The sequence below is a fragment of the Neofelis nebulosa genome, chromosome 9 (genome assembly GCF_028018385.1).
Source record: "Neofelis nebulosa isolate mNeoNeb1 chromosome 9, mNeoNeb1.pri, whole genome shotgun sequence".
In the NCBI taxonomy this organism is placed as follows: domain Eukaryota; kingdom Metazoa; phylum Chordata; class Mammalia; order Carnivora; family Felidae; genus Neofelis; species Neofelis nebulosa.
Genome location: NC_080790.1, coordinates 117,524,583 through 117,540,805, shown reverse-complemented (window position 1 = coordinate 117,540,805; position 16,223 = coordinate 117,524,583). Strand labels below are relative to the sequence as shown.

The window sequence follows — 16,223 nt, the reverse complement described above, 5'->3', positions numbered from 1 at the left end:
AGAACTAGTCCTCTCCTGCTGACTAATCATTGCCCTGTGGATGAAAAAAAGGTGGGCAGTTGGCGGGGGGCACTCACCAGTCCTTAAGCTCCCTTTTTGAGTCAAGACCCTGGACCGTCATAGCAGCTCCGTGCGAGATAGGTGAAGTTATCCCCATCTTACGAGTGAGGAGCGGTTTTGGATAGCGTAGCCAGGGAGAAGACTCACTGCAAAGATGACATCCAGCATAGCAGTGTCATGAAGAAAGTGAGAGGGCCATGCACGCTGATCCATGAGGCGGCCTACCAGGTAGAGGGAGCGAGTCCTGAGGTGGGAACATGCCCAGTGGGTTGGTAGAATAGTAGGGAAGCAGGGGCATGGACTGGAATGAGCAGTGAGGGGAGGGATGAGGATCCCATCTGGGTTTCACAGGCCATTTTAAGGACGTGGGTGTTTACTCTGAGTGACTGGGAAGCCACCCCTCTGGCAGCCTTGTGAAAGAGATGATAGAAGCCAGGACTAAGCATATTGGTGGAGGGGAGTGGCAAGAAGTGCTTACAGTCTGGATATATTCTGAAGGTAGAACAGGTAGAATTTGCTGATAGTTTGGATGTGGGCATGAGAGAGGGATTAAGGGTGACTTCTTTGACAACTTCTAAGGTTTTTGGCCCAAGCAGGTGGGAGGATGCATTGGCCATTTATTGAGATGGTTAAGACTGTGGGTTAGGAGTTAGGGAAGAGGAGCGGAGGCGTAGAGAGAAGGGCAGGGAATTCAGTTTGAACAAGTTAGGTTTGAGGTGTCTCTCAGAATCGGCACCCGGATTACCTGCACCTGGAGTTAGGGCAGAGGTCAGGCCCAGGGCTAGAACCATGGAGGTTGTCAGCATGCAGTTGGTATTTAAAACCAGGACCCTGGATGAAGCCCCACCCTGACCTCCACGGCATTGAAGCTCCTTACTCCAATATGGAATACATTTGTTACGAAATTATTATGTCTCTGTGCCCTACATGTGTTCAGTGCTTTTATCTTTTTTCACGGTTATTCACATTTGAATTTTGGGGTATTTGGTAAGTTATAAAAAAAAGTGGTGACCACCTCTCCCCTCACTTGATACTTGAAGAAACCAGGGTACAAAAAGGGCTGTGCTCTCAGGTTCCAGGCATCAGTAGAGCCATCTACTTTCTGTCCCTCATGACCGTTCCCTGCTCCCTGAGCAGCCTTCCTGTTCCCAAGTCTTTATGAATCAGTCATTGGTTTCTCTGGTTAACCTGTATGATTACTGCTGCTGCTGCTGCCTTGGAGGGACCACAGGCTGGCCTCAGGATGCTGCCCACCTGAGAACCAGTGTTCTGCTGGCATGTCCTCAGGAGCACGGTCAGCATTGACTGCGTTCTGCCATATGCCGGCGCTGTGGGGACATGGATACACAGGCCTCATCGAGGCTGGGACAGCAAGGAAAAGGGATTCCCCGGCCAGGCCTCCCAGAAGGTTCCTCCTTAGAGTGGCCTTTTTGTTGTACATTCTGACCAAGTTCTCTGACCAGTCTTGGTTAAATTGAAGTCACTCTCCCCAGATGTCCTAAGTTCCATTTCTCCAGTGCTCATGTAAACAATCAATACAGCACTTCCTGTAAAGTCAGGCCCTGCATTTGGGCCACATTACCTCATTGAATCCTTTCAGCATCTTCACTAGCTCTCATTTTCCATCAGGGGACTCAGGTTCAAAGAACATTGTCCAGAGTCACAGCTTTGTCCAGTTTTGGCCTCCTGAGATAAATGCACACCCGGGCACCTGGGTGGCTCAGTCGGTTAAGCATCTGACTTTGCCTCACGTCATGATCTCACTCTTCGTGGGGTTGAGCCCCGTGTTGGGCTCTATGCTGACAACTCGGAGCCCGGAGCCTACTTTGGATTCTGTCTCCCTCTCTGCCCCTCCCGCGCTCTGTCTCTCTCTCAAAAATAAACATTTTTTAAAAAATTTAAGTAAATGCACACCTGTGGTAGGCCTGAACGACAGGCTTTAGGATCAGAACCCTTGAGTTAGGCCGACATTTCCACCACTGCCTTGGCCATCTGTCCTGCTAAACTTCCCCTTCCCCTTGTAGAATGGGAATCAGTAAGCACTGATCCTGCGCTTAGGACTTTACATACATTTTCTAGCTTTGTCCTTATAAGAGCCCTGAGAAGAAGTAGTAATAACTTTGTTTTAGGTAATATATATATATATATATATATATATATATATATATATATATATATATATATACATACATACACACATACATATTTTTTGATAGGTAAATAATTCACATAGTTCTTTATTAAAACGTGTAAATAAGCGGGGCACCTGGGTGGCTCATTAAGCGTCCGACTTCGGCTCAGGTCATGAACTCGTGGTTTGTGAGTTCAAGCCCTGCATCAGGCTCTGTGCTGACAGCTTGGAGCCTGCTTCAGATTCTATGTCTCCTTCTCTCTCTGCCCCTTCCCTGCTCATGCTCTCTCTGTCTCTCAAAAGTAAATAAATGTTAAAAAAAAAAAAAAAAAAAAAAAAAGTGTAAACAAGCATGAATGAAGCCTTTCTCTCCTCTGATCCTGGATATTCTGGTTCTTCCATGAAGCATCTAATTTTACCAGTTATTCATGTATCCTTCTAGAGACATTTTATGCTTATAAAAGCAAATATATTCCTCTCATTTTTTTTTAACACAGTGATTAATATAGCATGTACATATTTGCTTTTTTGATATTGTATCTTGGTAAATGTTTAATTCACTATGTGTGAAAGACCTCAATCTTTTTTCTGGTACCTTATACCCCACTGAATGGATATGCCAAGGTTTACACAACTAATACCCACTGACGGGAAGTATAGATTCTATCTATTTTTTTGGTATTGCAAATAGTGCTGCTGTTCTTTAGTGAGTAACTTTATACATATGTCATTTAGTATATGGATCTGAGAATAAATTCCTGAAAGTAGAATTGCTGGTCAAAGGGAATATGCATTTGTAGATTTTAGAGATCTCCCCGAAATGACCTTCTTCTGCAGGCAGTTTGGCAAATGCCCTCTCACCACTAGTGAGTGAGCGTGCCTGAGGCCCAGCTCTCCAGCACAGTATTATTAAGCTTTGTTCTCTGCTAACCTGAGAAAGCGAAAAATTCATTGTGATTTGAATTTCTTTTAGCATTATAAGTGAGGCTGAATACTTTCATATATTGAAGAATGTCTTGTATTTTCCTGTCTGTAACCTTTGCCCACTTTTTCTGTAAGGTTGGTCTTTTTGTTTAAGAGATTTGTAGGATTCCTTACAGAGGAAACTAGCTTTTTGCCTATGATGTGAGATTGCCACTATGTTCTCCATTTTCCTATTTGACTTCACGACTTTGCTTATTGTGAATTTTGCCACAGAGAATTTTTAAAGGTTTATATGATTGAATTGAACGGTCTTCTCTTTTGGCTTCTAGGTATACTTAATATTTTAGAAAATCTTTCTCGTATGGTCGTTTACAAAAATCTTTGCAGGGGCACCTGGGTGGCTCAGTCGGTTGAGCGTCCGACTTCGGCTCAGGTCATGATCTCGCAGTTTGTGCGTTCGAGCCCCGCGTCGGGCTCTGTGCTGACCGCTCAGAGCCTGGAGCCTGCTTCGGATTCTGTGTCTCCTCTCTCTGCCCCTCCCATGCTCATGCTCTGTCTCACTCTGTCTCTCAATAATAAATAAACGTTTAAAAAATTAAAAAAAAAAAATCTTTGCATAGATTTTTCTAGGATACTTAGGGTTTACATCTTTTAAATATGTTTATCTTGTCTCTAGTTGAAATCTATTCCTACCCTGAAGCATGAGGGGTATTTATACTTTAATGATATGAGTAGGAAACAAACTAAGAACAAACAAATTAAGAAATTTGATTAAGGTTATTAAGTTCGTATGTGTTGGAGCTGCTTGTCAAACCCAGGACTCCCTGAATCCAAAACTTGTGTTCTTAAAAGAGGACCCACCATACAGTGTGACTCCAGGAGTATTGTGGGGATCTGTGAGTAGAGTGCAAAAGTGTGTCTGTGCATAGTGGGAGTGTGGAGAGGGGTGGCTAAGCGAGGTATTTCCTTTAAACCTCCACAGTCCCTACTGACTGTTGCTTTCTTCATCCTCAAAGATTGTTTAGAACGTGCCGAGCAGGAGATTTTGATGGATCTTCACAGCACGTTTGTTGTAATGCTTTTTTGCCTTCCTACCCCATCCAGGTTCACAGAATGATCGCAGAGTTCAAGCTGATCCCCGGGCTCAATAATTTGTTCGACAAGCTGATTTGGAGGAAACACTCAGCATCTGCCCTTGTCCTCCATGGTCACAACCAGAACTGTGACTGTAGCCCGGTGAGCTGGGGAACGTGGCAACATATGGGCTTTATTTGCCAGGAGTACTTGTTTCCAGGACTGCTGTTGACCCTTTGAAATCTCATTTTTTGAAAGAGTAGAAATAAAGTCCTAGTCTATATGATCCCTTAAGTGGAAGCTGCCTTGAGAAGGGTCTGACCCCACCCCTCCACCTGTGCAGAAGTCCCTTCTGAGGCCCTCTGTCAGCTTCCTCGTGCACACCTCTAGGACAGGGCGCTCCCTTTCCTCCAGAAAGCCTCTCTGTTACCTAGTGGCAGGCTTCCCCTTGTTCTGTATGCAGCCCCACACTGTTGCACATCTACTGGTGGTAGGTTTTGCCCTCTGAGAGCATGCACCACAATGGTCTGTGGCCAGAAAGGGCTTTAGGGTGCTTTCTTTTTTAAAGGAGTCAGAGGCTTACCTCTACCTGGTCTCTCTTATGGTGCACTGGAGAGAGCACTGAACTGGGAGTCAGGAGGCCTCTATGCCGCTCAGTTTGCTGGGAGAGCTTGAACGAGTCGCTGAATCTCTGAGCCTGTTTTTTGCAGGAGGAAGGTCACACTCCCTTTGCCCACTGTCCTTGTGGGCCACGTGGAGGCTTGATCACCAGCATCAGGAGGACAGTGCTCTGGGACTTTGAAGTGCCACACACGGCCATCAGTGCCATAGGCTCTCCCTGGTCTCTGTGCCATGTTCTGGGGACTTGCCACAGTGCCTGACCTTCCAGCTTACTGTTCTTCTCTGGCCTTGTCCAATTTGCCTCTCAGCCCATCATCCGAATTTTTAATTTCAAGTTGAATGTATTCTGCATTTTGAGACATCTGGTTCTTTGTCAAAAACGACTTGGTCTTTATTATGTTAATGTTCATTACTTGTAACATACTTTTTTTACGGTCTTGGATTGCTCATGGGATGCTAATACTTGCATTTGAATCTTCATATTCCCCTCAGGGTGGAATGTGACCTCGTGTTCTGGAATGTAGCCTTGCCTCTGGAAGTATTTCTTCAGAACACTTGCTTTTGTCTGCCAGGTTCTTTATGAGTAAGTGCCACAGGGCAAGTTTTCATGTTGAGTGCCAGATTTCTCTTCGGGGGGCTCCCCTTCACCACCAGTAGCACCCGGGCAGAAACAGGCATCTTTGCCAGCTCCCTGGGCTGATAAGTGGGGTTTTTCTCACCCTTGTTTCACCAAGTGTACATGCTTACCAGGCTTTACATGGGCACGGGGTTCTGTCTAGTCCCTGAAGGGCATTAAACCCAAGCCCTGGCATGAGTAAATGTCATTCCCACTTCTCCATCCCACCCAGAGCTGCTGACCATCTGCTCTTGTGCTCACTGCTCTGAACGCAGTCCTTTCTTCATTTCTGATTCCTATGGATTTTCCTTTCTTATGAAGTTAGCCTCACGTTTAAAAGAATTTTAGTTATTTTTTATTCAACATGTAGGTGGAAGCGGGGGATAGCAGGAAGGGTCCGCAGCAGCTTAATCTCTTATTGGCCAGTTGTGGAAGTCAGCGAAGAGTTTCTGACTATAGAAAAGTTCTCATTGTGTGTGAGGACAGAGGCTCAGAGAAGCAAAGCGACACATCCAGGCTCTCACCAGAATGTTTTATTTTCATTGGGAACGTTGTGGTGATGGTTTTAACATCAAGGATGCATATGTGTTTTAGGACATCACCTTGAAGATTCAGTTCTTGAGGCTTCTCCAGAGTTTCAGCGACCACCACGAGTAAGTACGAGCTGTCCTTGGAAGGCCAGTTGTTGCAAGGGCTTCTCCCCTGTCTCAGACCTCAGCTCCGGAGGACCTGGCAGCTGTGAGGGCAGCTGTCACATGGTTACCACGTGTGGCTGCACTTTGACAATACTGTAATAAGAGCTGCCATTCATGCGGCCCTTCCTTTGTGCCAGGCCTGGCAGTCTTCCCCTGAGCCAGTCTTCCCCTGAGCCCTCACTGCCACCTCAGGAAGGGAGTACAGAGTTGCTGGCTCCTTGTTACCCTTGGAGTCAATACATCCCTCAACTGTCTGTCCCTCCGAACCAGGAATGGACAGCTTGACCCTTCACAGGGACCTCAGGTAGGCAAAGTGGGCTGAGTATTTGCTTATTGAACAGGTGGAATATTCTTCACCTGCACAAGGAGATGTACCCTCTCTCATTTTTTTGAAGCCGTATTCTGCCCTCTCATTTTTCATTTTTCTACCTTCAGTGGAGAATTCACAAGAGAGTGATTCTCTGCTCTAAGGAAAACAGTGCCGGGGGAGGGATGAGTAGCAGCTGACCCCTTGACCTTGGCACTGGGGAGACATTATGGCGAGGGTAAGGGGTGGGATGGAAGGACTTTCGTGAGCTGGAACACACAGGCAGTTACTGCTTAGCTCTTGCCTACTGCTGGTATACAGGAAACTGGGCCCGCTGTTACATAGCTTCTCAGTTTTTTTCCCCCAAGGGAAGCTAGAAATTAAGATTTATGTGGAAGGTCCTGGTTTTAAACATTGACTTAAATTCTTTTGAAACATTGTGTAAGCTACCAGAAAGTGCCTGAGGACAAATGTGGCCAAGGGCCTCCACTTGGCTACTTTTGTCTGGATCATGTTGATCATCCTCTTTCAGAGGCTCTTTGTCTGAAGGACTTAAGCTCCAGAAAGTATGTGAACACTCTAAAAAATGGCACCAGTATGTTCTGAATGTGTACTTTTTTTCTGAGGAAGTGGGTCCCTAACTTTCATCAGACTCTTATTAAATCTGAGCACTTGTATGTGTTAGGCACTGTTAGGCTCTGGGGAGACAGTGATGAGTGAAATTAGCCGTGACCCCTGGTCTCGTGAAGGGTACGATCCTGGAAGGGAGGAGGGACATTAATCAGAGTCACACCACCCGGTGCACAGTGACGGATGGAGGTGGTATTCAGAGGGAGGGAGCATGCTTCTGTAAGAGAACATTTGATAGGGGCGCTGAACTGGCCAGAGGGTAGTCGGGAGCTCTTCCCTGCAGAAGCAACTTGTCAGCTGAAACCTGAAGGGTCGGTAGTGGTAAATTGGGTGAAAAGGAAGAGTGAGGGTCTGTTCCAGAAGTAATGGTGTGTGCAGAATCTCCTGCAGGGTGGAGCACCGTGTGTTCAAGAAGGCCAGTGTGGCGAACGATGTAAAGAAGAGGGGCTTGGCCCATAGGCTGTGAAAGTGGTTGGTGGCTCAGCCACAGGACCTTGTCAGTCAAATTCTTGGGCTTAGATTTTATATAGTCTAAAGCTTGTGAAATTGTGGGGGTGTTTTTGACAGTAGAGTAACCCGGTCAGAGTCCCATTTTCTAAAGATCTCTCTGGGTGCTGTGTGTTGAATCAGTTCCTGGGGGAGACCATTTAGGAAGCTGCTTCTGTCCACGTGGCTTGGGTGATGCCAGGCCTAAAGATGAAGGGCGCAGGAGGGAGTGTCTCAGCTGCCTCAGGCCCCTGTGGGAATGCCAGAATAGAGCCAGGTTTGAGAAGCAAAATGCTGAGTTTGATTTGGACATCACCAAGTTGGATGTGCCTTTGAGAAAGCAAAAGGAAATGTTCAGTGGTGGGGCGCCTGGGTAGCTCAGTCCGACTTCAGCTCAGGTCATGATCTTGAGGTTTGTGAGTTCGAGCCCCATATCGGGCTCTCCGCTGATAGTGCAGAGCCTGCCTGGGATCCTCTTTCTCCCTCTCTCTCTACCCATCCCCCGCTTGTGTGCAGGCATGCTTGTTCTCACTCTCTCTCTTTCTCAAAGAGACATTAAAAAAAAAAATGTTCAGTGGCAAACAAAAGGCCTGGAAATGCTGAGGGAATGGGCCTTGTTAGTGACTGTGGCAGGCAAAGGGGCAGGGGCGGGAGCCAGGGAGACTCCCTTCGCCTGTGCCCTTCTGCCGCCTCAGGAGCAAGTGATGGCAGGGGAGGGCACCTGGAAGATTCTCTGGCTCTCACCACAGGAACTGGGCAAGAAGGGAACTAGCCTGGTGCCTGTCCTTTACCCCTTCCAATCCATTTGTTGCAGGAACAAGTACCTGCTGCTCAATAACCAGGAGCTGAACGAACTCAGTGCCATCTCTCTCAAGGCCAACATCCCTGAGGTGGAAGCCGTCCTCAACACTGACAGGTGGGTGGCATGCAGCTCTGGCCCACAGCCTGCCCTGGCTGCCTGCGTGCCCCCGGGTTCACAAATGAGTGCCCACAGGTCTGGTACTTACCCTTTCTCTTTCACATGTAGCTCCGATGTCCTGAGGGCTCCTGGGTGTCATGCACTGTCCTCATGTCCCCTGCATTACCTCACTGGGGCCGCACAGCAGCCATGGGAGGGAGGTGCCATCATCATCTCCACTTTACAGAGTGGGGAGCAGGGGTTTGGAGAGGTCATCTGCCAAAAGTCACATGTGTTCTGCCCACTCCTTTGTCACTCACCTTTGCTGACATGCTTCTTGCCCTGTGATAAGTCCCATTAGCTGGATTATGCTCGTGCCACCTTCTGACCAGCAGGGAGGTCACAGGTTCCTGAGGGTCAGGGCAGGGAGGACTATAACCAGCAACAGAAGTCATAATTCCCAGGCTCTTTTTTTTTTTTTTTTAAAGCAAGAGAAATCTGTTCAAATAAAATCGTGCATAGTCCATAATGTCTGGAGGGGATAAAAGTAGAGCTGTTCTATTTGAAGAGGGAGTTTAAGGGCTCAGAATCCCTGCCTGCTTGGCCATCTGTTCCCCATGATGCAGCCCAAGTCATTTCCTCATCGAACATCTTGCTTCCTAGACCAGCAAGCTGAGGCCCAGAGGCACAGGGACTTGTCCAAAGCCAGCGGAGCTGAACGTGGGGGCCAGGGTACTCCCTCTCTCACCCTGTTGGCACAGACTTTGCCCCATCTGGTAGACTCTGTCCTGGCATTTCAAACTCGCTTTGGTGTAAACAGCCCTCCAGCGGTTCTGAGCACTGACTCTGGGTTTTTCTGGCCTCTGATCACTTGCCAGTGAGTCTGGGAAGGGAAAGCTGGCCTGAGATGTGGTGTGGGTACACTTGGCTCTTCAGTTCTAAGACTGCAGGAGTCCTTGGAGTCCTCTGGACACAGATGGAGCTGGGGGGCATTCTGCAGGTTTGGAAATGTCCCAGGTTTTTTCACCCACCTAAACCAGCAGGGAGACCCAACCCCAGGGCCCTAAGATAGCAGCCCCTTGGCCAAGTGGAACTTGGCCCTGTCAGCCTCACGTCTGCCACTGATGTACCTGTTTTGTTTCAGGAGTTTGGTGTGTGATGGGAAGAGGGGCTTATTAACTCGTCTGCTGCAGGTCATGAAGAAGGAGCCAGCCGAATCATCATTCAGGTAGGTCCGGGGACAGGCACCTGCCACTCCTGAAGGGTCCAGGAGCCAAGCGTTTCTCTCAAGTGGTTAGAAATACCTCATGTGACTACCACCTTCTGCTGTGGATATCCGACTAGTCTGGGGGGGAGGGGGTCTGACTCCACAGGTGTGCATGAGCTTCTGCTGCATCCCAGCAGTATATTTTAGGGACTAACCAAGCATTCACCAAGCACCTACTCTGTGCTGGCGCTGGACAGATGGTAGGAAATAGCTGCAGCCCCTGCCCGTGGAGTTCCCTGGGCTGTGGGAAACAGGCGTGTAAAGAAACCTGTTGGAGTGCAGTGTGGAAAGAAATAGAGCCAGGACCTGCCCCAGGGGCTTGGGAACAAAGGAAAGCTCCTTATCCAGCTGGGGGCTGAGGGGGGGTGGGTGTGGACAGGGAGGGCTCCCCAGAGCTCCTCTGGCTCACCTAAGATGAGTTGTGAAGGCTGTGGACAGAAGTAGCGGGTAAGGGAGGCATTGGTCAGGGCTGGGTGTGATCTACCAATAGGTTCGTGCCCACATGTGCCCCCTGTCAACTCAGCCTGCCTTGTCCAGTCTTCCCCTCATTGATCCCAGCTCTACCCCCCACCCTCAGGGCCACTTCTTCTCTACGACAGCCCATCAGAAGTGAGCTCAGTGGCCCATCTGTACAGATCTGTCAGGTTCCCTCATGCACTCTCAGCACCACTTTCCATTGTCCTTCTATTCTTCTGAAGGGGCAAAGCTAGAGTGTATTTTCGTATGTGACTTACTGTAGCCAGCCCTCTAATCCTAGATCCATCTTCTCTGAGACACAGCTTCTTCCAGACAGAACCAAATAGATGACAGTTCCCCACTGAGCTGTCAGCTCCATGAGGATAAGGACTATTGCTATGTCCCCAGTGCCTAGTATGAGGCCTGACGCCTAGTAGATGTTCAGTGAATGTCGAATAAAGCAAGACAGCAAACATCTCCCAGCCCCCTTGGTGAATGGAATATGGGCCAGAAGAGGGCAGCCTTAGCCACCTGGGCCAGGGGTCAACATTTGGGTCGCAGGTTTTGGCAAGCCCGGGCTGTGGAGAGTTTCCTCCGAGGGACCACCTCCTATGCAGACCAGATGTTCCTGCTGAAGCGAGGCCTTCTGGAGGTAATAGCCTGGAGGAGCCAGGGTGTTGGGTGACCCGTTATCCCCCTAGCCCCATGCATTGCTCTCCTTCGTGAGACTTAGACAGCTGGTCAGGAGCAGACCAAATCTCTATTTTGAAATGCCAGTGCAGTTGTCCTGGGACTTCCCCTGAGTTTCCAAGTGTGGGTTCCTTAGGTGCTTAACAGATGATTGAGGGATCTGGGGGGTGGCCATGGAAGAGTGTAAGAGTCTGTAGTTACCCAGCAAGGCCTTTTGACCCTGAGGGTATTTTGCTGTTGACCAAAAGTCAATTCTCCTTTATTGTAAAGTGGTCTGCAGAAAAAGCAAAATTTACAAGAGGCAGGGAACAAAGTGGCCAGAGATTTCATTGGTTTAAAAAAAAAAAAAAAAAAAAAAAAAAGGATACAAACAAGAAACTGACCCATGAATTGTTGTAAAATCCATAAGGAATTGATCTAAATCAGCATAACTTCAGGAAAATGCAAATGAAAAATGGAAACAGTTTAACTGTTGTAGAAAACTCTATTGTAAGAGTTAAACTGGCTTTTGTTCCTGATGAAAATTCATCGATTTTGGTATAAACTTTCTTATTCATAAATATAAAGACAAACCATGGGGTCAAAATGTGTCCTGTGCCCTTAAATCCTGTGCTTCATTTACTTGAATGGCCTCAGTGCTCAGGCAGTGGCCATTGTTACTTCTGGAGACGGCTCCCCTCGCCTGCCGGCTGGAGAGCCCTGGGCAAGCAAGAGGTCATGACTGCACACCTCAACCCACCCCCAGCCTCCTGGTGGTGTGTGTAATGCCTGGCCCTGCCCTTGGAGTGCCCAGCATCCTCAGATGAGAATCTAGACAGGGAAATGAGTTCCATCAACTGACGTGGATGCTTAACTCAAAGCAAATGTCATGTGGTCTGAGCTATGTGCCAGGCCCTGGTGGGAGGCAGACAGTGGGCAGCTTGGTTGAGCACAGCCTGGGGGCGGCAGCCACATCTGCTTCTTGGCCCCAGGGCTCAGCCACCTTCCTGCCTTCATCCTGTCCTCTCCCACCCCAGCACATCCTGTACTGCATCGTGGACAGCGAGTGCAAGTCGAGGGATGTGCTCCAGAGTTACTTTGACCTTCTGGGGGAATTGATGAAGTTCAATGTTGATGCATTCAAGAGATTTAATAAATATATCAACACTGATGCAAAGGTAAGACTAACCCGGGCTCCATGGGGTTTGCTGCATCATTCAGAAGTTATCTTGGAGCCCCGGTCCTTCCCAGTCTTTGGGTGCTGGTTTGAAATTGGAGAATACTGGGGAGTCATTGGGCCGGCTTCAGCGAATGGCCATTCACCTCTGCACTGTGCTGGTTCTGTGCCGGACCCTGGGTATACAGGGGTGACCGTCTCAGCTACTTGTGGGCAGGGGTGAGGGTGGGAGCAGGTGGGCTGTGAAAATGGCTCTGATGCAGGTGGGTGACACAATGAGCCCCAGAAGGGCAGGATCGGGCCCAGTGTGTGAGCCTCACGGGGTGTGTTTGATAGAAACCCAGTGCAAACTAGTTGAAGTGAACATGAGGGGAGTCCAGCGCCCATCATCAGTGTAGAAAACACTGGGCTTGCCGTCAGCCCTGGCTCGAGCTCCTGTTGGGGGGCTGGCCACCTGGCTTGTCTGGGCCTCAGTCTTATGAGACACAGCTGGGCCTGGGTGGATGGGGGCCCTGTGCGGCCAGTGCCCACCCTGGACCGTGGCCACCTTCAGTGGGAGCCTACCACCACCCGCCTGAGCTGGGCCTCTGCTGCAGTTCCAGGTGTTCCTGAAGCAGATCAACAGCTCTCTGGTAGACTCCAACATGCTGGTGCGCTGCGTCACGCTGTCGCTGGACCGGTTCGAAAATCAGGTGGACATGAAAGGTAAGGAAAAGCCACAGTGCCAGGGTGAATCGGCCCAGTGTGGCCACAGTGGTGTCAGACACCCAGCATCTAGCAAGGAGACAAAACGGCCAGAAGTAGCTGCACCAAATGCCCACATGGCTGGGGTCCAGGTTATGGCTCTCTGGGAGATTTTCTTGGCGCTTTGACTTTTCTCTAACGTCCGTGCTTCCTTTAATGAACATGTAGATTTTAATAAAAGTAAAGAAACTGTTGTGCAAATGGAATGCAGAAAACTGAACACCCTTCCTCTCTTGCCTGGAATCGCCTGGGAATAGAGGGATCGAGACGGTGAAGCCTGAGGGAGGGAGGCCTCAGAGAGGAGGACCCCGCAAGGGACTGAGGGAAAGGTGGTGGTAAACTCCTGGGGGGGGTGGGGGGTGGTGATGAGAATGCAGACTCAGCCTGGGTGGCAGCACAGCTGGACATTTGTTCCTGCTGCATCCGGCCTTTCCTGTGTTGCTTTCATGGTGGGGGCTCCCATCTCCAAAGTCAGGACCCCAGTGGGGCCTGGCTACAAGCCTGAGGGGCAGGTCCCTGGGCCTGAGCCACAGACCAACTTCCGAGCCTGCTGTCATACCTCTGCCCCTCTGTCCCCAGTTGCTGAGGTCCTGTCCGAGTGCCGCCTGCTTGCCTACATATCCCAGGTGCCCACACAGATGTCCTTCCTCTTCCGCCTCATCAACATCATCCACGTGCAGACACTGACCCAGGTGAGAGGTCCTGCAGACATGCAGGAGGGGAAGGGAGATTGGAAATAGTTTCCCTCATCCCAGAGCCCAGGGGTTGATCCGTCCCATCTTTGCCCTAGACATGTGTCTTGATCGTCTGTTGGTTCCTAGGAAACCCCGCCAGCTATTCTGAGGACTTTTTCCAATGAGGGACCGGTGTGCCATTTTACAGATGGGGCCTGAGGAGGGAAGAGGTCTCTGAAGTCACAGATGGGTCAGGATTGGCATGGAGTTCTTGACTCCCTGTTCAGTGCTCTCTGAGCTCCTCCTGCTGTGCAGGCTTTGGGATTGGACTTGATGTGACTTCCCACTCCCTCACTAAGTAACTGCAGCTTCCCCTTCCCTAAGCTTCACACTCCTCTTTTCTAAAATGGGGTTAATGCTCAACCCCTCAGAGGTGGTTCTTTGTTCCTTCAGTTAGCACACATATACCGAGGCAGGGCACTGGGCTGGGGCTGCACAGTGAACCAGCCCGAGACCCTTCCAGCTCGGTGCTGAGCAGAAGTTAGAAAGTGAGGTAGCTGCACCTAATGCGGGCACCCTGCCCCACCCTGGGGATGGAAGCTCCGGGAACCAGAGCTCCCAAGAAGAAGTGATGCCTGAACTGATTCTGGAGGAGGGTGGCATGAGACACCCTCCTCCCTGCCCAGTGGCACCCCAGATCCACCAGGGGCCACTGGGGCTACCTGCATGCACCTAACATGGCACGCCTGGCGCCTCGCAGGAGAACGTCAGCTGCCTCAATACCAGCCTGGTGATCCTGATGCTGGCCCGGCGGAAAGAGCGGCTGCCCCTGTACCTGCGGCTGCTGCAGCGAATGGAACACAGCAAGAAGTACCCCGGCTTCCTACTCAACAACTTCCACAACCTGCTGCGCTTCTGGCAGCAGCATTACCTGCACAAGGACAAGGACAGCACCTGCCTGGAGAATGTGAGTGCCCCCCCGCCCCACCCCAACCTCCCAGTGGGTAGGCCATGGGCCGTCTTGGGGGTGTGGTCTCTGCCTGGGCTGTGTGGTAGCTCTCTGTCGCCTTGCCAGCCCTCCCCACGGGGTGCCTGGTTCGGCCTGGGTCCTCCAGGCGTCCTAGCCTAGCCCCTCTCTCTTTGCCCAGAGCTCCTGCATCAGCTTCTCATACTGGAAAGAGACCGTGTCCATCCTGTTGAACCCAGACCGCCAGTCACCCTCTGCCCTCGTCAGCTACATTGAGGAGCCCTACATGGACATAGACAGGGACTTCACCGAGGAGTGACCTTGGGCCAGGCCTCGGGAGGCTGCCGGGCCAGGGCCAGTGTGGGTGAGCGTGGGTACGTGTGCCACACACCCTGCCTGGTCACTCCCCTTCCCTGCCTCCCCGATAACTCTGTCTGCCCCAGGTCTTCAGGTACAAGCTTATGGGGAGGGAGCATCTAGAAGCCCTTGGGTCTGAGGGCCCCAGGTCACTGGGGAACCTCAGTTCCCTCAAGAACCCCATGATAAGGACAGGGATACTATGCCCACCCTTCCTTCAGAACCCTGGGGCCCCAGCCCACCCAGAGAGAGGTAAAGGAACTTTAAAAAATAGCTCTGTCTGAGCTCTTGCCCTGTCTCTTGGCTGTCAGTCCCGGGGTGGGGAGGGAGATACGGGCACCCTCCTCCAATCTGTGAGCCAAGCTTGCTCTGGCCTTTGGACCCAGGCAAAGGCTTCTGAGCCCCCGCGGGCAGGGGTGGGGGCTACCAGAGGACGCTGCCTTCCCCCACCCTTGCCTATCTATCCCTCCCTCCCTTGTTTTCCTTTAGCGACTCTGGTTCTGTTTGCTCACTGGCCGCTGTGTTCATCCCAGGGGGTTTCCCTAGAAGTGGGGACCCTTTTCTTCCATCCCTTGGGGCACCGGGTGGCTGTGCCCTGCCCCAAGGCAGCGTCTCCTGCCTGAGCCCACACACACAGGAGCCTGGCTAGGAGCACACCCTTGGCCCCTCCTTGTGTTGCCAATTTATTAACAACAAATAAACCAATTAAATGGAGACTATTAAAGAACTTTATTTTAAATGACTGTTGTGGACCTGACTTTTGTCCAGGGACTGTGTGTTCCTTTGCTCTCCTGAACCTCAAAAAAGGAGAAGGCAAGTAGCTGGAGCCGCAGACATGGCATTTATTCAGGGTGCAGCAGGAGACGACACACAGCAGGCATCGTCTTCAGAGCTCAGGGGTCACTCCTTGTGCTATGGGGACAGGAGTAGCTGAGTGAGCTTCACCCTCCCATCCTCCCTCCCCCATGCAGAGGGCAAGGGGTGCCTCATGGCAGTCTCTCACCTTGGGTCCCAGGGCATCTCGGGTCCGTGCCCGCAGCTTGTTAGCCTGGGTTTCTGCCATGTCTGCCCGTTCCTCCGCATCATCCAACTCATGCTGGGCCTTGCGGTACTTGGCCAGGTTAGTACTGGCCTGCTGTTCCTGGGGACACAAAGGGCCTTCCTGGTCACCCTTTGTAACTGAGATAGGTAGTCAGTCTGGTCCCGTCCCATTCCCCAGAGGGGCCTGGCTTCCGGTCAACTGCTCATCTACCTTCTCTATCACCAGTGCCCCTGGCAGGAAGAAGGGGGGGTAAGGCAGTCCTTCCAGAGGCACGCAGAAGGGAAAGCACATGGGGTCCCTTCAGGGACAGCTGGGTCCTGTCTCTAGCTAAAGCTGGTAGGAAACGATCGCTCTTCCCACTGGGACAGTGGGGTCACTGAGCTAGATCACTGCCCTTTCAGGGCAGCTTGCCTGCACACAAAGCCAAC

General features: G+C 50.7%; 2 protein-coding genes across 6 annotated transcripts in view; one reads left to right on the top strand and one right to left on the bottom strand.

Annotated features, from left to right (window-relative positions):
- The window catches only part of TRPC4AP (transient receptor potential cation channel subfamily C member 4 associated protein), a 70,655-nt gene extending 55,163 nt beyond the window's left edge, over positions 1–15,492 (top strand). For both annotated transcript variants that reach the window (XM_058685380.1, XM_058685379.1), the window contains exons 10-19: positions 4,220–4,351; positions 6,021–6,079; positions 8,359–8,460; positions 9,587–9,670; positions 10,727–10,817; positions 11,872–12,012; positions 12,608–12,716; positions 13,335–13,447; positions 14,190–14,396; positions 14,578–15,492. In XM_058685380.1, coding sequence (XP_058541363.1) covers positions 4,220–4,351; positions 6,021–6,079; positions 8,359–8,460; positions 9,587–9,670; positions 10,727–10,817; positions 11,872–12,012; positions 12,608–12,716; positions 13,335–13,447; positions 14,190–14,396; positions 14,578–14,715 — 1,176 coding nt within the window. In that variant the 3' untranslated portion in view covers positions 14,716–15,492. The remainder of the gene's footprint in view (positions 1–4,219; positions 4,352–6,020; positions 6,080–8,358; positions 8,461–9,586; positions 9,671–10,726; positions 10,818–11,871; positions 12,013–12,607; positions 12,717–13,334; positions 13,448–14,189; positions 14,397–14,577) is intronic.
- MYH7B (myosin heavy chain 7B) overlaps positions 15,464–16,223 on the bottom strand; it is a 42,500-nt gene continuing 41,740 nt past the window's right edge. For all 4 annotated transcript variants that reach the window (XM_058685375.1, XM_058685374.1, XM_058685377.1 and 1 more), the window contains 2 exons: positions 15,757–15,894; positions 15,464–15,665 (listed from right to left, as the gene is read on the bottom strand). In XM_058685375.1, coding sequence (XP_058541358.1) covers positions 15,654–15,665; positions 15,757–15,894 — 150 coding nt within the window. In that variant the 3' untranslated portion in view covers positions 15,464–15,653. The remainder of the gene's footprint in view (positions 15,666–15,756; positions 15,895–16,223) is intronic.